Raw genomic sequence first — 23,371 nt, 5'->3', positions numbered from 1 at the left:
GCGAGCCAGGCCTTCTTGTCCAACATCAGTGCCTGACCTCACAAATGTGCTTCTTGAAGAATTGTCAAACCTTCCCATAGACACACTCCTAAACCTTGTGGACAGCCTTTCCAAATGAGTTGAAGCTGTTATAGCTGCAAAGGGTGGGCCAACTGAATACTGAATACTGAACCCTATGGACTGCGACTGGGATGTCATTAAAATTCATGTGCGTGCAAAGACAGGTGTCCCGATACTTTTGACAATATTGTGTGTGTATATATATATGCACATATAATTTTCTTTTAAACAATATGTACCTGACACATATCATGTCTTACCCACAGGAGCAGCTAAGTCCCTATTCACACGAGTGCATTTTATTCTGCCTTTGTTGTTGAGCTGCACTGCACTGTATTTTTTGAAAAGGTGCAGGTGCTTTTTTTGGTGCAGTGCAGCGCAATTTTTGCCTTTATAGACATCAGTGGGAATGCATGTATGCGCATTTTTAGCGTGTTTTCTTTTGTGTATAAAATCCAGTCTCTTTCCCTTACAAAAAATTTAGATACTCTTTATTCATTTTCTTCATAAATACAATCTTTATATCATATTATATCAAAATTTTAAACATATATAAAAAAAGAAATCGCTAGAACACCAAGGGTACAGTCAATCCTTTATAGTTTTAACGGTTATCTGACTTCACAGCATTATTTCCCTTCAGACAAAAACAAAGACAAAAAAAAAGGAAGGAGAAAAAAAGGAAATGTTCCCTCCCTCCGTCGCCCTCCCTCCCCACCTCCCTCCCCCTACATTGAATATCCTATCCTGTCCATCCAGGGCTTCCATATTTTTTCAAATTCCTTCAGATTTCCTCTTTTTATATATACTATCCTTTCCTTCCATATTGTTTCTGTTATTAACCTCGTCCAATCTATTACCGAGGGGGGGCTCTCTGCCTGCCACCTCTGTGCTATAAGCTTTCTTGCCTGAAACATACACCTCAGTATTACTTTAGTTGTACAGGATGAGCCCCCTATTCCCTCAACCAGTCCCAGCACACATAGTCTGGGATCTCTCCCTACTCCCACTCCAAACGTTTCATTCAGAGTGTGGATAATTTCTGACCAGTATCAAAATAGTCTGGGACATCTCCAGAACATGTGCGCTAGGTCCCCAGTATCTTGACATCTTGGACACTTATCATCCTCTCTTTTCCCAAAACCAAACAGTCTCATGGGGGTATAGTATGATCTATGCAACAGCATCAAGTGAGAAACCTTCTGTGCAGGCGAGATTGAAATAAAATCTCCTGCCTCTAATAACTTCCTCCATTGCTCATCCGAGAATACCCCAAATTCCTCCTCCCATTTCCCTCTACATTTAAGTTTCTCTGGGTTTTCTATATTCCCTTCAGATATGTATGGGTATATTTCTGCTATAGTTCCCCCTACCTTTTCTTGCACGTTCAATCTGCCATAAAAAAAGCAAAAAAATTACAAAAAATGTAAAAAATGCACCAAAAGTGCGCAAAGTCACACTACAAAATGCACTGAAAAATGCAGCATAATTCGTGTGAATCTATTCCAAGGCACAATAATTTTGTGAAGAAAAGGCCTTTTGAATATCCACTACTGATGCTTATTTAAAAAAAAAATTGCATTGTTATTGAAACCTAACATCTAACCAACTGTAGATACCTGCAATGGTCAGCAGTGGAGAAAAGTATACTCTAAACACATACACAGCTTAAAGTGGAACTATACTGCATCTGTAGCCAATTGATTAGTATTAATGTTTATTTGTAACCAACAACTATATATACTTAGACTCTGTTCATACTGGGGCGACTTGTCAGGTGACTCAGTTGTCTGACAAGTCAGGCTCCATTCGGTGCAATGGAACCGTTCTAAATCAGAGTGACACGGGTTGCTTTGACTTAGAAAAAGGTAGTTGCACTACTTTGGAGCGATATCGGAGTGGCTGGCATTGACTTCTATTACAGAAGTTGTTTGCGAGCCGTGCTGAAGTTGTGCTGTATGGGGCGGCTTCAGAGCCAGGTGACTTTGAAGCCACCCCAGTGAGAACTGAGACTAAACGGTGTTTCTACCATGTAGAAAGCAATAATCTGCAACATTTGCCGTTTTGACTAAATTAATTGAAATCAATTTTATAGCTGAAATGAGGGAGAGTTTAAGGTTGCTAAAAAAAACAGCAAGGACGTTTCTAGGACATATCTCCTCTCCTTATTAACCCTTTATTATGTTTATATAATTTTTAAAAAATTTCAATCATTTTGTTTGCAATTTTATTTAGTGTAACATAGTGTGAAATATCATTTTAGTGTCTTAAATTAAACTGATTATAAAATGAAATGTATGTATTTTATTTATAGTAAAACTTTTTTTTAAACCAACACTGGTAAACATAGAAACAAAACATATTTTTTTTTTTGTCTGCAGATTACATAGAATTATTTTTTTCTGGTTTGACCCCCAAACTGAGCATATGCATAAACAGTATGTGGCACAAAGGTAATGGGCTTTAACAGCACAAAGCTACTTTATTCGTACAGCCAGAGATGCCGTTTGGTGCTGGGCGCATGCTCACACAGGAGCCCCCAGCACTGTTTCCAATGGGGAGCCAGTAGGATGGGTGATTACTGTGGCAGCCCAGGAAATGTCTCCAGAGTTAAGTGAGCCAATTGGAGCTGGCAGTTAGGGCTCAAGTAATGACAAAGTTATTGTTGACTAAATAGACCCATTGTAGAAATAATAAGAGACTTTATCACAGTCTAATTGGACCTATTTATTGGATTCTTTGCGGACTCTATTACTAGTTATAGTTTTTATTTATTATATATTTAATAAATCAGTTTTGTCACATTTCACTGATACTTATGATTTGCTTGGTTGTAACACAACACTTTTTATATATATATATATATATATATATATATATATATATATATATATATATATATTCATTGGGAGGGATACCTTCTCTTATGTGTTTTCAGATAAACTTCTTTGTCTTTTGCATGGTGTGCACTTTTTTAAAATTTTTAAAATTAATTTATTTTTGGTGTAACTTGATCTTTTTTTTTTTTCATCTTGACTAACTATAAATTGGCATTTCAATTTCAACTTCAATTGCCCAGCCATTGCGATTGGTAGTGAAAAGCCAGGCAGAAATAACTCTGGCCTTGTAGGCAGGGGTCACTGCAAAGTAGCAAGCAATATATTCCATAGTTTTGCAGTGATTTGCCAAAAACCTTGGAAATGGGCTCAAAGAGCCACACGAAAAAGGACTTAGGTATTTGCCTAAATGGGAATTCATGTTCCTAATAGGAGCAATACAGCCATACAGACTATAAAGTCATTCTATCAATAGTAGATTTATATATAGATATATATATATATATAACACAACATTGAGAGATTTATATTTCTTTCTATAAACAGGGTGTTCCATCTGGCTCTTCACATGGCTTGACATTGTTGGGTGCAAGAGAAAATAAATAAGAGATAAACACAGGAGAGAAAAGTGAGATGCAGGGTTCAAGGGGTCCATGGCTGTGGAGCATGCCAGGCCTAGAGGGCAACCATGTGCACCTATATGGTCTCAATCAAAGAGCCATTAAGTATCACTCAAAGGTTGGAGGGAAGTAGTGCTTGATCCACGGAGACCATGTTTTGTTTTATAGGAAAGTATTCTATTGTTCCATATAGTGGTCAAATTTTTATGACGATCATCCAGTATACTCCTGTTTTGACCTCCTGAAAAATCAATGGACTTCCTTGTCTTTTGCTATGGTCTGTTTGTTTTCTGTGAGGATATAGATCATTATTTAGAATGTGGAATGTGTTTGCCTTTCTGTGTTTTATAAATAGCAGAGCTTCAATTGGATCTTTGACAAGGGGATGTTGTAAGATGGTATTCAGTATTCGGTAAGTGTTTCTCCATAGGTTGATCACCACCAGACGAGTCCACCTCATTTGACGGAAGAATCCAACTCCATTGCACCACTTAAAGCCCACTGGTGATTAGTTCAGAGTGATTTTTGCTGAAATACCTTGAAATACATTAAGGGCATGAATTTAAAAAATAAATACATATATATATATATATATATATATATATATTTATGGTCGAAGCCCTATGGCCGATACGGATATGAACCAATATACTTTACCATAGGATTAACAACATGAAATGGACCTGAAGTGTGCCCTGGTCTGATGGTCGGTATACCAAAATAAGGGGGCATACCCTAGATTAGAAATTAATATATTGTGAAGAGAAATGAATTTGAGAAATGCCCTGAAAAGGGGATGGGAGGGTGGGTGCCGCGCACCGGAAACCGACAAAGACCACAGGCGAGCGGGCTGGTTAAATACCCTCCGGGCTCCTCCCATAAATTCAGGCCACCATACTGGCCTTCCTACTTATGGTCGAAGCCCTATGGCCGATACGGATATGAACCAATATACTTTACCATAGGATTAACAACATGAAATGGACCTGAAGTGTGCCCTGGTCTGATGGTCGGTATACCAAAATAAGGGGGCAAAAACATTCAGGTAGGGGTGTAGTTTTATTCGTTTTAGCTAAATTAGATGAGCGAGTTTGGTGAATGCTTGTGCCACTTCCGCACGAGGATTGGGGATGTACTGGGCGAGGTAGGCAGGGTTCCAACTGCTTAGTCTCTCAATGACGTGATTTGGGACCCAGGCCAACATGCTGCCAAGGGTGCTCAAATACTAAAGAGTGACCACGTTATGGACCGGGGTCGAGGTGTAGGCTGCGTAGAAGGACCTAACCGAGAGCGGTCCTGACCTAGCTTCATCAACAAGATCAACCTCGGCCCAGTTGTCGGTGGTGAACGCCATGGCCTGTCCTGTCTTGACATGACCCCAGAGTCGAGAGGCTGTCATGACCGGGTATAGCTTGAAGAGGGAGGAAGTTCAGGTAAACCCGGGGTTTAGGAGTATCCCTGATGCCATGGTTCTGTAAGCCAGTGGTGGCCAAAAATTGCAGCGAAGCCTGTGGAGGCTGCGGCATCCGTCACTACCAGGGGTGACAGGGCATCGTAGATGGTATACACATCGCTATACCAATCCATGCAGTAAGGAACCTTCCGACATAGATAGGACTGCTAATGCTACGACATCTAAATTAAGGATCTAAGCGGGGTCCTGCGTCCGTGAGAGGGAGACCAGGAGGCGTGACATAAAGATTGACCCTGGGGGATGGTCCGTATTGTAGATTTTGACCATTCGTCAGGTGGTGTCTGTGTAGAACTTGGCTGTCAGTGCTACTAACGATAAACTGGGTAGGCCGTGAAAACACAAAGGGCCCGGTAGATGGCCGCTTGGACGACCAGACTGGGGAATGTGCGAGGATTTTATGTGTCCCTAAAGATGGCAGATGTGATGGGCGAGTGTATGCCGTTGGCTATGGGCTGATGCCTCTAGATGCCTCGTAGTGGGGATCTTACTGTATGGGCCGTAAAGACAGATGGCTCTCCGAGTCCTGTAATGATAAGAAATGCTGAACGCTGGCTAGGTATAGCCTGACTGTGTAACAAGAAGAAGCCAGTTGCGTGTGTCAACACGATCCCGGTGCAGGACGGAAGTTGAACTCAACTGTCCTAAGGGAGAGATGACAGACAGGGAACGGTGAATGGTTTGTAAGAAAAGCCACAGAAGACAAGTGGCCAATTAAGTGCTGCTGAAAACAACGTGTAGCCAGTTTGTGGGCCACTGAGAATGTGCTAGCAAAAGAATGATTGCAAGAAGTTATGCTAAGTCGCAAGCCTTGGCACGATTGCAAAAGTTGTGTTTAAACATGTGCTTGCGACAATGGCACGGGAGTTTGTCACTGGAGATGTGTTCGTAGTGACTCTGAGAAATTCGTGTTACCGCATGTGCTTTGCGAAGACTGCAGGAGTTGTGCTTGAACGTGTGTTTGGATGCGTGCTTGCAACGATTGCAAGATGTAATGCCAAGATGCGTGCTTGCAACGATTGCAAGATGTTATGCTAGGATGCGTGCCTGCAACGACTGCAAGGAGTTCCCCAGGATGCGTGCTTGCCATAGTTGTAAGGAGTCATGCCAGGATAGGTGCTTGCAGCGATTGCAAAGAGTTATGCCAGGATGTGAGCCTGCAACGATTGTAAGGAGTTATGCCAGGATGCGTGCCTGCAACGATAGCAAGGAGTTATGGTAGGATACATGGGTAGCCAGGTTGAAAAAGACAGAAGTCCATCCAGTCCAACCACAAATCAAATAAACAAAGTATCGCACAACCCAACATATCCAATTCTACACCCACAGCTGATCCAGAGGAAGGCAAAAACCCCCAGCAGAGCATAGTCCAATTTGCTACAGCAGGGGAAAAAATTCCTTCCTGATCCCTCGAGAGGCAATCGGATTTTCCCTGGATCAACTTTACCTATAAACATAAGTACCCCGTTATATAATGTACATTTAGGAAAGTATCCAGGCTTTCCTAAAGCAATCTATTGAGCTAGTCAGAACTGCCTGCTAGAAATGATTGCAATAAGCTTGTGCCTGGACATCTGCTTGCAATGATTGCAAGAGTTCTATGCTTGAATGAGGCCGCGTACACACGCGCGGACTGTTCGCCCAACCTTGTTCGGCAAACAGTTTCGGCAAACAGTCCGCTCAAAATTTGCATGAGCGGACTTGCCCACACACGAGCGGACTGTTTCAGCGAACTGTTTGCCAAACAGTTGGCTCAACTTTTGAAATGAATGGACTCGCCCACGTATGGAGGAGGCAAATCCGCCCATTTCGAGCGCGTGTACAGGTAGGCGGGGCCCGCGAAGGAGACGTCGCGGGCTTCCGCCGCCTGGAATGGGCTTAAAGGGGAACCCCAACGCCGAAAAAAATCGGCGTGGGGGTTCCCCCAAAGTCCACACCAGACCCTTGTCCGAGCACACTACCCGGCCGGCCAGGAAAGGGGGGGCGAGCGAGCGTGCCCCCCCTCCTGAGCCGTACCAGGCCGCGTGCCCTCAACATGGGGGGGTGCCTTGGGGAAGGGGGGGCCGCGCGGCCCCCCCACCCCAAAGCACCTTGTCCCCATGTTGATGAGGACAAGGGCCTCTTCCCGACAACCCTGGCCGTTGGTTGTCGGGGTCTGCGGGCGGGGGGCTTATCGGAATCCGGGAGCCCCCTTTAAGAAGGGGGCCCCCGGATACCGGCCCCCCACCCTATGTGAATGAGTATGGGGTACAATGTACCCCTACCCATTCACCTGTGAAATAAAGTACAAAAAAAAAACACAACACAGGGGAAAAAATATTTTATTGCACAGCTCCGGGGGTCTTCCGTCTTCGGGGGTCTTCTCGCCGGACTCCTCCGCTATCTGTGTGTAGCTCTTTTACTAGCGGAGGAGTCCGGCTTTCTTCCTCCCCGCCGCCGGCCTCTTCTCCCGACTTCGGGGGTCTTGTCCCCCTCTTCGGTTCTTCTGCCGGGCCACCGCGCCTTCTTGTAGCTCTTTTGCAGGCGGTGGCCCGGTCTTCTGTCGCCGCTGCCTTCCGTTCTTCTGTCGCCGCCTTCGGTTCTTCTGCCGGGCCACCGCGCCTTCTTGTAGCTCTTTTACAGTCGGTGGCCCGGTCTTCTGTCGCCGCTGTCGCCGCCGACTTCCGTTCGTGTTCTTCTTCTTGTTCTTCTCCAGGAGATGTTGACACGTCGCTCCCTCCGGCCGGAATGCCAGAGCCGCGCTGTGCGGTCACTTATATAGTGACAATGGGGCGGGGTCACATGGTATATGTCACATGGGTTGGTCACATGGTGACCCCGCCCCCTTACGATGTCATAGTCCCCATGTGACATCAACCCATGTGACCAACCCATGTGACATATACCATGTGACCCCGCCCCATTGTCACTATATAAGTGACCGCACAGCGCGGCTCTGGCATTCCGGCCGGAGGGAGCGACGTGTCAACATCTCCTGGAGAAGAACAAGAAGAACAAGAAGAAGAACACGAACGGAAGTCGGCAGCGACAGCGGCGACAGAAGACCGGGCCACCGCCTGTAAAAGAGCTACAAGAAGGCGCGGTGGCCCGGCAGAAGAACCGAAGGCGGCGACAGAAGAACGGAAGGCAGCGGCGACAGAAGACCGGGCCACCGCCTGCAAAAGAGCTACAAGAAGGCGCGGTGGCCCGGCAGAAGAACCGAAGAGGGGGACAAGACCCCCGAAGTCGGGAGAAGAGGCCGGCGGCGGGGAGGAAGAAAGCCGGACTCCTCTGCTAGTAAAAGAGCTACACACAGATAGCGGAGGAGTCCGGCGAGAAGACCCCCGAAGACGGAAGACCCCCGGAGCTGTGCAATAAAATATTTTTTCCCCTGTGTTGTGTTTTTTTTTTGTACTTTATTTCACAGGTGAATGGGTAGGGGTACATTGTACCCCATACTCATTCACATAGGGTGGGGGGCCGGTATCCGGGGGCCCCCTTCTTAAAGGGGGCTCCCGGATTCCGATAAGCCCCCCGCCCGCAGACCCCGACAACCAACGGCCAGGGTTGTCGGGAAGAGGCCCTTGTCCTCATCAACATGGGGACAAGGTGCTTTGGGGTGGGGGGGCCGCGCGGCCCCCCCTTCCCCAAGGCACCCCCCCATGTTGAGGGCACGCGGCCTGGTACGGCTCAGGAGGGAGGGCGCGCTCGCTCGCCCCCCTTTCCTGGCCGGCCGGGTAGCGTGCTCGGACAAGGGTCTGGTGTGGACTTTGGGGGAACCCCCACGCCGATTTTTTTCGGCGTTGGGGTTCCCCTTTAAGCCCATTCCAGGCGGCGGAGCCTGCGACGTCTCCTTCGCGGGCCCCGCCTACCTGTACACGCGCTCGAAATGGGCGGACTTTCCGAGCGGGAACAGTCCGCTCATTTCGAAAGTACAGCGGACAGGCCCACACACGGGCGGACTGTTCGCTCAAACACAGTTTCAGCGGACAGTTTTTCGGAATTTCCGAAAGACTTTGTCCGTCCAACTGTCCGCTGAAACTGTCCGCTGAAAGCCCACACACGAGCGGACTGTCCGCCCAAACACTGTTCAGCGGACAAGGTTGGGCGAACAGTCCGCCCGTGTGTACGCGGCCTGAGTGTTTGCAATGATTGCAAGAGGTCCATGCTTGAATGCGTGTTTGCCATGATTGCAAGAGGTCTATGCTCGAATGCGTGCTTGCAACGATTGCAAGAAGTCTATGCTCGAATGCGTGTTTGCAACGATTGCAAGAAGTCTATGCTTGTATGCGTGCTTGCAACGATTGCAAGAAGTCTATGCTAGGATGCGTGCTTGCAATGATTGCAAGAAGTCTATACTTGGATGCATGCTTGCAACGATTGCAAGAAGTCTATGCTTGGATGCGTGCTTGCAACGATTGCAAGAAGTCTATGCTTGGATGCGTGCTTGCAACGATTGCAAGAAGTCTATGTTTGGATGCGTGCTTGCAACGATTGAAAGAAGTCTATGCTTGGATGCGTGCTTGCAACGATTGCAAGAAGTCTATGCTTGGATGCGTGCTTGCAACGATTGCAAGAAGTCTATGCTTGGATGCGTGCTTGCAACGATTGCAAGAAGTCTGTGCTTGGATGCGTACTTGCAACGATTGCACGAAGTCTATGTTTGGATGCGTGTTTGCAACGATTGCAAGACGTCCATGCTTGAACACGCGCTTGCAACGACTACAAGAAATCTGCGCCTGGAACATGTTTGCAATGATTGCAGGGAGCGTATGCTTGGGTGCATGCTAGTAGTGATTTGCAAGAAGTTGTTTCTTGGATGTGTATGGAATGAATCCGATATGAATCGGTCGAACAAACCGAATCTTATATGAGCCGATCGCATGAAATTAATCTGACAAAATCCGTTTTAGAGTGTATGAATTTAATCTAATATATAAGAGACTGTGGAGAGTACGGGATGAACCCGGTGCGAATCAATTTGCCGCTGGGGCGACTGGAATTGAAATGGGTTGTAGCGTGTATGAAAATGAAACTGACACGAATCTTTGTATCTATATGTAACAATCCTGATAGGAACCGATCGTAAGATGTATGAAAGGAAACCAAGATGCATAGGATTGTGCGACTATCAGGGGGAGTAGTAGTGAGGTGAAGGTTTTAACGAACGAATCGAGACCCTTGGCTGAAATTCGAAGCACGAAGGATCGATCTATAGTGAGTGTCGGACTTGGAGGAATGACAGGCAACATGCGAACGATACCTATAATGCTGACATGACGGGTGCGAACCAATGTATTGTTGGTATGAGTGGATTAGACTCAAGTGACAAGAGTGCGCAGTGAATGAGTGAAATGTTTGCTGTGACATAGGCTGATTGCGATAACCGACGTTTCAGACGAAAAGTGATGAGATGAACTGTGGAGCATGTAACGAAATGCGACCGAGCCAATTCGGAACAAAACAATTGGAGCACACCGGAACAAATCGGTGCCTCACGGATGCGACTGACTCGAATCGGGGCACGGTATGACGGTCAAATTAATGAAATATGTGTTATGACAGAGGCATAAGTCGATCGTGCCGCGACTGCGACTGATGAGGAACCGGACCCTGGAGTATGCACTGAAATTAGGTTAAAGCACTGGGGCACACCGTAACGAATTGGTGCATAACGTATGCAACCGGATTCGAAACAGAGTGCGGTACGTGGCGGCGAAATTATTTTGATTGCCATGACAGAGGCACGAATCGATCATGCCGCTATTGCGACTGACCGTTAACCGTGTACGCTCTGGAGCATGTACTGAAATGTGGCTGAAATACCTGGGACGCGCCGAGACGAATTAGCGCACGATGCGACTGGATTCGTATCGGAAGCGTGATACGTGACAGTGAACCGATTTCCCATGACAGAGACATGAATCAGAGAACCGAAACCTGCAACCAACAATGAATTATGACTCTGGAGCATGTACTGAAATGAGGCCGTAACAACTGGGGCACATCGGAACGAATCGGTGCATCATAGATGCGACTAGATTCGAATCGGAGCGCGGTAGGTGACAGTGAAATGAGTGACAAAAGTTTGCCATGACAGAGGCCCGAACCGGTCGTGCCGCGATTGCGACTGACAACGAACGGGACTCTGGAGCATGTACTGAAATGAGGCCGAAAAAAAAACCTGGGGCCGTCCGGACGAATCGATGCACGGGGATGCGACCGGATTCGAACTGAACGTACTATGTGACAATGAAATGTTTCCCATGATAGAGCTACGAATCGGAGAGGACGCAACCTGCGACCGTCAACGAACGGGCTCTAGAGCATGTACCGAAATGAGGCCAACGCAACTGGGACACGTCGATCGAACCTGCGCGTTTTGAGAAAAGCGACTGGTTTCGATTCGAACGTAATAGGTGAGGTGAAATGACTCCCATGACAGAGACCCGGGTTGTTTTAACAACGAGCGGGCTCTGGAGCATGTACCGAAATGAGGCCGAGCAAGTAGGGGCACACCAGAACGAAACGGCGCATTTAGCGGATGCGACTGGTTTCGAATCGGAGCGCCGTGCGTGACAGAAATGAGTGAAATGATGAAATGACCTACGTGAGCCAGCTATGGCAGAGGTACGAGTCACTGTGCCGTGGGACACGACTGGCAACGATTTTGACTGTGGAACACGGTAACGAGACTATATAACAAGTACTAAAACAGTGCAGTTTTTTCCTACCAGCAATATCTACCGAAATGACGCCCGTGAAATGAAGGGCGCTGCGAACTTGGAGCGTATTGAGTGATAACAACCGGTATCATAACGAACGATTCGATATTTCAGGTTTTAACGACACTAAAAATAGTGCAGGAAGGTCAATCGAGACCCTTACCTGCGGCAGTCGAGCTGGCGACGTTGTACAGAGCCGGCGATGTTGTGCAAAACGAACGGGAAAGAAAACCACGAGAGAGACGTTTTGTCCGCATGGAAACGAAACACGAGCCGTCGGCCTAGTGACGTAGTGCCGTGCACCGGAAACCGACAAAGACCACAGGCGAGCGGGCTGGTTAAATACCCTCCGGGCTCCTCCCATAAATTCAGGCCACCATACTGGCCTTCATATATATATATATATATATATATATATATATATATATATATATATATATATATATATATATATATATATATATATACATATATATATATATATATACATATATATATATATATATACATATATATATATATATATACATATATATATATATATACATATATATATATATATATATATATACACTACCGTTCAAAAGTTTGGGGTCACATTGAAATGTCCTTATTTTTGAAGGAAAAGCACTGTACTTTTCAATGAAACTAACTTTAAACTAGTCCTAACTTTAAACAAATATACTCTATACATTGCTAATGTGGTAAATGACTATTCTAACTGCAAATGTCTAGTTTTTGGTGCAATATCTACATAGGTGTATAGAGGCCCATTTCCAGCAACTATCACTCCAGTGTTCTAATGGTACAATGTGTTTGCTCATTGGCTCAGAAGGCTAATTGATGATTAGCAAAGCCTTGTGCAATCATGTTCACACATCTAAAAACAGTCTAGCTCCTTCCCGAAGCTACAAAACTGACCTTCCTGTGAGCAGATTGAGTTTCTGGAGCATCACATTTGTGGGGTCAATTAAACGCTCAAAATGGCCAGAAAAAGAGAACTTTCATCTGAAACTCGACAGTCTATTCTTGTTCTTAGAAATGAAGGCTATTCCATGCGAGAAATTGCAAAGAAATTGAAGATTTCCTACAACGGTGTGTACTACTCCCTTCAGAGGACAGCACAAACAGGCTCTAACCAGAGTAGAAAAAGAAGTGGGAGGCCACGTTGCACAACTAAGCAAGAAGATAAGCACATTAGAGTCTCTAGTTTGAGAAACAGACGCCTCACAGGTCCCCAACTGGCATCTTCATTAAATAGTACCCGCAAAACACCAGTGTCAACATCTACAGTGAAGAGGCGGCTGCGGGATTTTGGGCTTCAGGGCAGAGTGGCAAAGAAAAAGCCATATCTGAGACTGGCCAATAAAAGAAAAAGATTAAGATGGGCAAAAGAACACAGACATTGGACAGAGGAAGACTGGAAAAAAGTGTTGTGGACGGATGAATCCAAGTTTGAGGTGTTTGGATCACAAAGAAGAACGTTTGTGAGACGCAGAACAAATGAAAAGATGCTGGAAGAATGCCTGATGCCATCTGTTAAGCATGGTGGAGGTAATGTGATGGTCTGGGGTTGCTTTGGTGCTGGTAAGGTGGGAGCTTTGTACAGGGTAAAAGGGATTCTGAATAAGGAAGGCTATCACTCCATTTTGCAACGCCATGCCATACCCAGTGGACAACGCTTGATTGGAGCCAATTTCATCCTACAACAGGACAATGACCCTAAACACACCTCCAAATTGTGCAAGAACTATTTACAGAAGAAGCAGGCAGCTGGTATTCTATCGGTAATGGAGTGGCCAGCACAGTCACCAGATCTGAACCCCATTGAGCTGTTGTGAGAGCAGCTTGACCGTATGGTACGCCAGAAGTGCCCATCCAACCAATCCAACTTGTGGGAGCTGCTTCTAGAAGCGTGGGGTGCAATTTCTCCAGCTTACCTCAATAAATTAACAGCTAGAATGCCAAAGGTGTGCAATGCTGTAATTGCTGCAAAAGGAGGATTCTTTGACGAAAGCAAAGTTTGATGTAAAAACAATGTTATTTCAAATACAAATCATTATTTCTAACCTTGTCAATGTCTTGACTCTATTTTCTATTCATTTCACAACGTATGGTGGTGAATAAGTGTGACTTTTCATGGAAAACACAAAATTGTTTGGGTGACCCCAAACTTTTGAACGGTAGTGTGTATATATATATATATATATATAGCAAACTTGATGGACCACTAGTCTTTTTTTGTGCCATCTGCTCTATGTTTCCATGTTGTCCACAGTTCTCTTATATAAAGACCTACTTTCTGGTGTCTTTCAACCCATAGTTTGTGGTGCTTAAAGCAAGATGAACTCAGAGGCTGGGACCTGGGGTCAGCACACAGCCTCTGTAAGGGTGTCCCTGGTGAATACCATCTGGTTCTTAGACTCTGTGTCCTGGGAATCCTGCATCACTTTCTCTTGTGTACTGTAGCAAGTCATTATCTGTTCCAAAGTGATCCCACTCCAGTTGACAGGTCTTACCTTTTCCAGTGTGATCTAGCATGGCTTTTCCTCTATAGATCGAGCTCCCAGGTGTAACTTTTCCTGTGGTGCTTTGCACTACTGAAAATGCTGTTGGCCTACAATTCTCAGGTATACCGGTAGGCATATGAAAGGAGCTATCCTTTCATTGGCTATCCCATCCACTTTAGTTGGAGAGTCCACATTGGGAGTTACCACCTTGACACTTGGGACTAGTCTTCCACTTCCAGAGATATCCCCAGTTCCTCTTCCCATTTGAAGGTGTATGTTGGTAGCATGGAGGGTCACAGATTTAAAAGAGAGTCCAAGAATGATACCATACATTTTAAGTGTAGATCATTCAGATATCTAGATAAGGATGAAGTAAATGAGATGGAATGTGAAGAGATAATAATAATCATTCAAACTATATTTTACCTATAAGTAGCGGAAGAGCTCACAGTAGAGCGTGTGAACTGCTGATGGATGGCAAAGCTTTTAATTGCGGATCCAGTTCACAGATGGTGTAAGCGAGAGAGGCTCAGCGAGAGCCAGTCCTTAAAACTTTGTGGGCTCTCCAAGCCTAATGTATAGATTGTGAAAAATAGATTGTAAGTGAGGGGATATAAGGGCTCTCGTGTATTTAATATTAACCTTGGGTTTAGGGGAATGGGCTGTAAAGTGGTTGATGATGTTCTGTCTATATTAAGAGGGGATAGAACATAGCCCCTCTATGCTCTATCCCCTCTTAATATAGGGGGTTAGCTAATATAGGGGTTAGCTGATTTATTGATATCACTTTGTATGATTCTGAGGACTTAAGCAAGGACATTGTCCAGGAATATCTTAAAGGGATAAAACTATTTTAGAAAAAGTGTTGTTCTGACAGCTGCTATGCATCCAAACCAGGACAAATTAATAGGTCTCCAAGGGGTAAGACTCCCAAATATGGGAATTTACAGGATTCCCAGTGAAAATCAAATGTTTGTTTCAAGAGGTCTAGAGTGGGACCTGGTAATGAGATGTTCAGAGTTTTGAAAGTGGTACTATTGATTTCTTGCCCTAAGAGTTGATCACATTTATGGAGTGTTTGAAGTGTAATGAGATGTAATGCATCATACACAAAAAGGCTCAATTTATATTGTATGCCTGTGAGTTCTATGCTGTGGATGCCAATATTGTTTCTGGCCATATAAGCTAGGAGTTCTATGGCCAGAGGGAGAGGCAGCAGATATCCCTTATTTGGAATGGGGTGGAATAAATCTGGAATATTACAGAGGGGGGATAGATTTTATATATATATATATATATATATATATATATATATATATATATAGTATGGTGCGACTCAAGAATACTGAGGCCACTAGGCAGGGTTGGGAGAGAATGCAAGTGTCCCGTGGTTAGCAATCTATCCACTGTGTGTCCCCAATGGTAGCTGGATGATTAAAGTTGGATTATAGGGATTGATATTGGTTTAGGGGTCCTAGGGAAGAAGGCAATATTATGTGTGTAAGGTAACAATCCAATGTTTCAACAGGACAGCAGCAATTCCATCAAAAATTAAAAACTGCCCTGGGCATGTTTTATATGCAGGTGTTAAAAGTGCAGAAAAGTAAACTGATGACATTAATGGAAAAAGTTGACTGAAGAGGATGAGATAGGTGGCAAACAGAGGATTGTGTCATCAGGTAATCAGCCTATTGAAGGTAGTGAGAAATGAGCATGGGCTCAGACTCATGTTGGTGCACTCTTGGTCGGTGCAGCATGCTCTTGGTTGAGCCATAGTGTAGTGAAGTAGGTTTGGAGTTCCTATGCAAATCTGAAAACTGGTGGGGGCCCTTGAAGGCAAAAAGGTAACCCAAATCTGTAGGGAGATGTGGTGTTTTCAAGTTTTCAGGTTTTGTGACTCTTATCTTCACAATCTCACTGGGTGCGATGTCAGGATATATGAAATACTTGAAAGACCAGTATTGATTTCTCATGTGCTGCTTGCAATAGTGGTTCTTTTGAATGATAATACCTGGGGGTTCCAGATGTTGTTTTTCCTGTTAGGGCCCAATGAACACTTTTTACCTCTAAGCGTTCAGCTGGGATTACTCTGGCTAACTCCTGGAAGAGAGCAATAGAGGTAAAAAATAGGTCCATTACTGTATTTGGCATGCTCTGAAGCTGCTATGCATACAAAACAGAATAAATGACTGGGTCTTCAAGTGGTAAGCAAAGACTCTCAATCTCTTGGATATCAGTCCTGCGGGACCTGTTTTCTGTGCCTTTAATCTTAGAATGGAATAATGAGTTCTCCTTTCTGAAGGCCCCCAGATCAGACTTGTAGCCCTTTATGTCCATTGTCATGCGGTCTATGCTATCGAATGTCCCAGTTCCCTGATCTCCTTCAAAAGCTTTTCTTTGATTTATTTGGATGTTGTTTGTGGCACTTTCAGGAGTGTATCAGATTTAGGCAGTGAGTCTTTTTCACAGCTGGCATTGTAGATTTTTACTCGTGAGTGCTGTCGGACTCTGGCTGTTCTCAATGAGCTTCTGCCTCCCTGTGTGCAGGCACCATCTTGAATTAAGCGCATGCCAATGCTCCTTCTATCAGTTTGGTTTTAGACTTATATGTGCAGCCAACAGAATGTGACATGGTGATGGACTGGAGAAGAAAATTAAAAGGGTTCCCAGGCCATGTGGCTGAAAATGCCAGGCTGATTGAACTAATTGCCTGGCTGCAAGGCTAGCTTAGAACATGTGTATCATTGACCACTGTGTGCATACAGCCCTCTGTATTTTAAATAGTAAACTAGATAAAGAACAAATGTAAAAAGAAGCCCATTCTATAACATGCCATTACCATCTTGCAAAACAATCCTTAGGAGTATGTCTTACTCCCAATATTAAAAATATAATCTTGATCTTCATGTACAATGTATTGCTAGTGCACAAATATTTAATGAACAGCTTACTCCTAGAGATTATCGAACTTCATTGAGCTGAGAAAATACACGACCACCTTCTTCGGGACAAACTCTCTTTAGGTCCTCACGGGACAGTTCCAGCAGCTGACTACCAGTCAGAATTCCTAAGGACTTGACAGTGCTGTAAAATAGGAAACATTAAGGTTATTTTAAAGGAGGATGTAAAAGGATGTCCTTGTGATAGCATTTTAGGAAAAGTTGAACACTTATTTCCTTAATTTGTTCAAAGGCATTCTTTGAGGACTGCAATATGGGAGCTGACATCGCTAACTTAATTTTAAACGTGCTTGTTCTACTCATATTACACTTATCCCTGCTTCACTGGTTAGTGAGTTACTAATCCAGAGTAAGCATGTGCATATGGAGCATCATGACATTATGCAAATGTTTATTCCAGGTCATTGAGGTGTGCACACAATGCTCATTTACAAGCTGCAGCCCCTTTACCTTCTTTTCCAATAACTCCCTGGGTTCCTGGACACTCCCAGGGAGGAAAAGTTCCCCAGCTTCCCTCCCTCAGAAGCTCAGAGGGGCCACACCTGATAAGTCAGAGGTAGCTGGGGCAAGTGATCTATAGCCAGTTTAATGGCCTTCCACAGTCAGAACTGGCATACAGGCTGCTGGGCCAAAGCCTATTTGCATGCCACTTATCCAAAAGACCCAACTGCTGTGAAGAGCTCCTCCCCAACTGCTTCCACAATCTTCCTGTTCCAATAGGGTGTGGCTTTGTCTATAGGCCTTGTATACCTCCAGCTGTTTACCTCTGTTACCAGAGCTATTCTAGACTTTACTGTGAGAGACGCTATCTATAAGGATAATCAAAAGTAGCTGTGTTGTGTATTGTGTTACTGAAGTAGTGATTCTCTGTTGTTAGAGGTTATTACAGACTATGCTATGCAGTAAATTGACCCTGAATCTGTCAAAGAGACAATGCTGTGAGGAGTCCATGTTTGTGCAGCTTTCATTATTCTGAAGAATATGCATGTTTTTTGCCATCCCAAACCTGTTTTTCCGTATTAATTAAAATTTTTCACCTGTTTGGTAAAGTACAAGTTACAGTTACTTCCTGCCTAATCATTTGGCCGATTACCCATTCTATTAAATACTCACAAATTTGAGGGGACAAAAAATGAATAACAGTACTTTAGTATGTCCCTTCAAAAATAAGTCAGCTACAGTGGTGTGAAAAAGCGTTTGCCCCCTTCCTCATTTCCTGTTCCTTTGCATGTTTGTCACACTTAAGTGTTTCGGAACATCAAACCAATTTAAACAATAGTCAAGGACAACACAAGTAAACACAAAATGCAATTTGTAAATGAAGGTGTTTATTATTAAAGGTGAAAAAAAATCCAAACCATCATGGCCCTGTGTGAAAAAGTGATTGCCCCCCTTGTTAAAACATACTATAACTGTGGTTGTCCACACCTTAGTTCAATTTCTCTAGCCACACCCAGGCCTGATTATTGCCACACCTGTTCACAATCAAGGCATCACTTAAATAGGAGCTGCTTGACACAGTAAGGTCCACCAGAAGATCCTTAAAAGCTACACATCATGCCGAGACCCAAAAAAATTCAGGAACAATTGAGAAAGAAAGTAATTGAGATCTATCAGTCTGGAAAGGGTTATAAAGCCATTTCCAAAGCTTTGGGAATCCAGCGAACCACAGTGAGAGCCATTATCCACAAATGGCGAAGACATGGAACAGTGGTGAACTTTCCCAGGAGTGGCCGGCCGCCCAAAATTACCCCAAGAGCGCAGCGACGACTCATCCAAGAGGTCACAAAAGACCCCACAACAACGTCCAAGGAACTGCAGGCCTCACTTGCCTCAGTTAAGGTCAGCGTTCATGCCTCCACCATCAGGAAAAGACTGGGCAAAAATGGCCTGCATGGCAGAGTTCCAAGGAGAAAACCACTGCTGAGCAAAAAGAACATCAAAGCTCGTCTCAATTTCTCCACAACACATCTTGATGATCCCCAAGACTTTTGGGACAACATTCTGTGGACCGATGAGACAAAAGTGGAACTCTTTGGAAGGTGTGTGTCCAAGTATATCTGGCGTAGAAGGAACACTGCATTTCATAAAAAGAACATTATACCAACAGTAAAATATTTATTTGTTTTGCTGCTTCAGGACCTGGAAGACTTGCCGTGATAAAAGGAACTATGAATTCTGCTGTCTACCAAGAGATCCTGAAGGAGAATGTCCGACCATCTGTTCGTGTACTCAAGCTGAAACGAACTTGGGTTCTGCAGCAGGACAATGATCCTAAACACACCAGCAAGTCCACCACCGAATGGCTGAAGAAAAACAAAATGAAGACTTTGGAGTGGCCTAGCCAAAGTCCTGACCTGAATCCTATTGAGATGTTGTGGTATGACCTTAAAAAGGCCGTTCATGCTCGAAAACCCTCTAATGTAACTGAATTAGGACAATTCTGCAAAGATGAGTGGGCCAAAATTCCTCCAGGACGCTGTAAAAGCCTCATTGCACGTTATCGCAAACGCTTGGTTGCAGTTGTTGCTGCTAAGGGTGGCCCAACCAGTTATTAGGTTTAGGCTTTTTCACACAGGGCCATGATGGTTTGGATTTTTTTCACCTTTAATAATAAACACCTTCATTTACAAATTGCATTTTGTGTTTACTTGTGTTGTCCTTGACTATTGTTTAAATTGGTTTGATGTTCCGAAACACTTAAGTGTGACAAACATGCAAAGGAACAGGAAATGAGGAAGGGGGCAAACACTTTTACACACCACTGTAAGATAGCTCTTATTCTTTTGTCCTAGCATCTTTCTTTTATGACTATTAATGTATTGAGCCAAGTCTGGTCAGTAAATAACAATACTTACATCCTTGAGAATCCCCTATTTTTTAACCATGCTGACACTTCTTCTGGGGCTGAACTTGGTTTTAACGATGTCACTGATTGTTCCGGCAACTGTAGTGCAGCAAAACAGATATAGTTTTCAGTAGCAAACTACCAAACTCATTTGTTGAGTCATATACAGCAAAACACATTTAGCCATCTATATACCTGTCCATTATCTGTGCTCTCTAGTATATTGCTTGGGATGAAACCCCTGTGCCCCTGGGAATTCTCAACCAGCCACCACTGTCTGCTCTGATCTAGAACCTGCAATACAAATAAACAATAAAATAACAAGACAAAAGTGGGTTACATTCTTCTAAGCAAAGGAAACATCCATGCTATAAGACAGTGATCTATCGTGGCATATTCAGCAAAGCATTGCAAAGTGAAGAAACTTTTGAGAAACAGGTTATAGTTTTTGTAGTAAGGTCAGAAAAGGATGATTTTTTTATTGGATGCTGTTGATTACTGTACTTTTTACATCTTTATTTGTCACCATTTCTCGTTTCATTTTATTCCTAGCTACTCCTGTGGCCGGTTCCTATGATTCTTTGCTCCATGACTGTATATATTTGATTTACTATAAAAATAACAAACAGGAGAGTGCAAATGCCTAGCGCATTACCATAAGCTTTTATTGAACTAAAATACAAATACCAATTGGATACTCACAAAAGTGATAAACAGGCAGTGTATCAGACCAAACACAGACCAGTGGTAATGGAACAATACTTAATCCCATGCATCACTCGGTTGGCAGGCTGACTAATTTCAGAGGTCACACCCCCTTAATCAGAGCTATGCCAAACAGACTTACCTCCTCTTATATATACACACTCATGGGTACAATCTTAACCTGCCTTACTTTGGGTGGATGGCTGACACCACAGCAAAAAACTGGGGTTAAAGGAAATGTACAAAATAATAAATCTAAATCAACCACAAAATACCCTACAGTCACAGCCAATGACTTAGCCCATAGATAAATAATAAAAAAATATATAAAAAAGGGTAAAAAAGGATGGAGGGTCGTACCTGTATATCAAAAATGATGTACAAGTGAATGTGAGAGATGACATCACTCAGGGCGCAAATTAGGAGGTGGAATCCTTATGGGTGCAGCTACAAAGGGAGAAAACTAAGGGGAAAGTAATATGCTATAGGTCCCAGAGGGGAGAAGAGGAGGCAGACCTCCTATCGCAATTTGGATTAGCGGCAAGAATGGGAAGTGTCATTATAATGGGGAATTTTAATTATCCAGACTTAGACTGGGTGGAAGGAACCATGCATTCATCTAAGGCTCACCAGTTCCTAAATGTCTTGCAGGACAATTTCATAGGTCAGATGGTAAATGCACCAACTATAAACAAAGCATTACTAGACCTACTGATTACCAACAATACAGACCTGATCACAGATGTGGAAATATGGACCAATTTAGGAAACAGCGATAACAGGTCAATTCGTTTTAGTATAAATCACACAAATAGGAAACATAAGGGGAATACAAAGACTTTCAAAAGAGCCAACTTACCTAAACTATGATCCTTGATAGAAGATAATAATTGGGATAAATCTTAGGAACAAAGAACACGGAAGAAAAATGGGTATGCTTTAAGAGCATATTAAATAAGGGCATTAGCCAGTGCATCCCAATGGCCTTCAAAAAATACAAGGCTGAGGGATCATCATCAGCATTCCAACTTTACAAAGAATGCAACAAGAAATGTAAAGATGCAATCAGGGTGGCTAAGATAGAATACAAAAGGCACATAGTGGAAGAGATTAAACAAAATCCAAAGACATTCTTTAAGTACATAAATAGTAAGAAAGGGAGGTCAAATCATATTGGTCTCCTAAAGAATGATGAAGGGAATCTGGTTACTAAGGATGGTGAAGGTATTGCATTTATTCTTCTCCTCAGTTTTCACAAGGGAATTGTGGGGCTTCAGTAACCCAAACTGCAATGTTTATCCTCATGACACGTCACAGGAAGCACTTTTATGGCAGAGGACATAATTAGAAATAGACTTGAAAAACTGAACATTAATAAGTCACCAGTGTCCAGGACCAGATGGCTTGCAACCGAGGGTCCTTAAGGAACTCAAGTAATTGCTAGACCATTTTCCCTAATTCTTATGAATAGTCTACTGGCTGGAATGGTACCAACTGAGTGGAGAAAAGACAATGTAACACTAATATTTCAAAAAGGGCCAAGATAAATCCCTGGGAATTGCAGACCAAAGAACCTAAAATCAATTGTACGCCATCGCTTGGAGGGGATGATAAGGGACTATATTCAATATAGCATTTGATACAGTTCCCCATAAATGTTTACTGTACAAATTAAGGTCTGTTGGCATGGACCATAGGATGGGTACATGGATTGAAAACTGGCTACAGGGGCGAGTTCAGAGGGTAGTGATAAATGGGGATTACTCAGAATGGTCCAGGGTGGAAAGTGGGGTCCCCCAGGGTTCTGTCCTGGGACCAATCCTATTTAATTTATTCATAAACGACCTGGAGGATGAGATAAACAGCTCAATCTCTGTATTTGCGGACAATACTAAGCGAAGCAGAGTAATAACTTCTCCGCAGGATGTGGAAGCTTTGCGAGAAGATCTGAACAAATTAATGGGCTGGGCAACTACATGGCAAATGAGGTTTAATGTAGAAAAATTTAAAATAATGTATTTGGGTGGCAAAAATATGAATGCGATCTACTCAGTAGGTAGAGAACCTCTGGGGGAATCTAGGATTGAAAAGGACCTGGGGGTCCTAGTAGATGATAGGCTCAGTAATGGAATGCAGGGCCAAGCTGCTGCAAGCAAAGCAAACAGAATATTTGCATTAAACACTTAGAGCCCATTCACACAGGAGCAACACGACTTGTAGGCGACTTGAGTCAGGCAACTTGGACACGACTTGAGTTAAGATCACAGCGCGACTTGGGACGACTTCAAAACGACTTGTGATGACTTCAAGCCCGACTTGGGACGACTTACAAGTCGCCCCAGGCCAGGCGACTTTTGCCGAGGCCAAGCAGAGAATGAGCTCAAGGGGGAAATCCACGGCAAATTTCTGAAAAAAATTTGGCGTGGGTTCCCCCTCCGAGAGCATACCAGGCCCTTAGGTCTGGTATGGATTCCAAGGGGAACCCCCTACGCCGAAAAAACGGCGTGGGGGTCCCCCCCAGATCCACACCAGACCCTTATCCGAGCACGCTACCCGGCCGGCCAGGAAAGGGGGTGGGGACGAGCGGGCGGCCCCCCCCCTCCTGAGCCGTACCAGGCCGCGTGCCCTCAACATGGGGGGGTGCCTTGGGGGAGGG

At 44.1% G+C, this 23,371-nt stretch overlaps 1 protein-coding gene across 1 annotated transcript in view; it reads right to left on the bottom strand.

The window, feature by feature from the left end:
• EPS8L3 (EPS8 signaling adaptor L3) overlaps window positions 1-23,371 on the bottom strand; it is a 186,792-nt gene that overhangs the window by 996 nt on the left and 162,425 nt on the right. Inside the window, exons 17-19 of the mRNA XM_077481329.1 lie at window positions 20,206-20,304; window positions 20,021-20,109; window positions 17,154-17,286 (exon numbers count right to left, since the gene is read on the bottom strand). Of these exons, the coding sequence (XP_077337455.1) occupies window positions 17,163-17,286; window positions 20,021-20,109; window positions 20,206-20,304 (312 nt within the window). The 3' untranslated portion in view covers window positions 17,154-17,162. The remainder of the gene's footprint in view (window positions 1-17,153; window positions 17,287-20,020; window positions 20,110-20,205; window positions 20,305-23,371) is intronic.

This window comes from Lithobates pipiens, unplaced genomic scaffold (assembly GCF_037356315.1).
Source record: "Lithobates pipiens isolate NorthernLeopardFrog02 unplaced genomic scaffold, aLitPip1_a1.2 Scaffold_16, whole genome shotgun sequence".
Taxonomy (NCBI): Eukaryota; Metazoa; Chordata; class Amphibia; order Anura; family Ranidae; genus Lithobates; species Lithobates pipiens.
The sequence above is the reverse complement of the archived record's forward strand: the minus strand, read 5'-3'. Positions and strand labels throughout refer to the sequence as shown.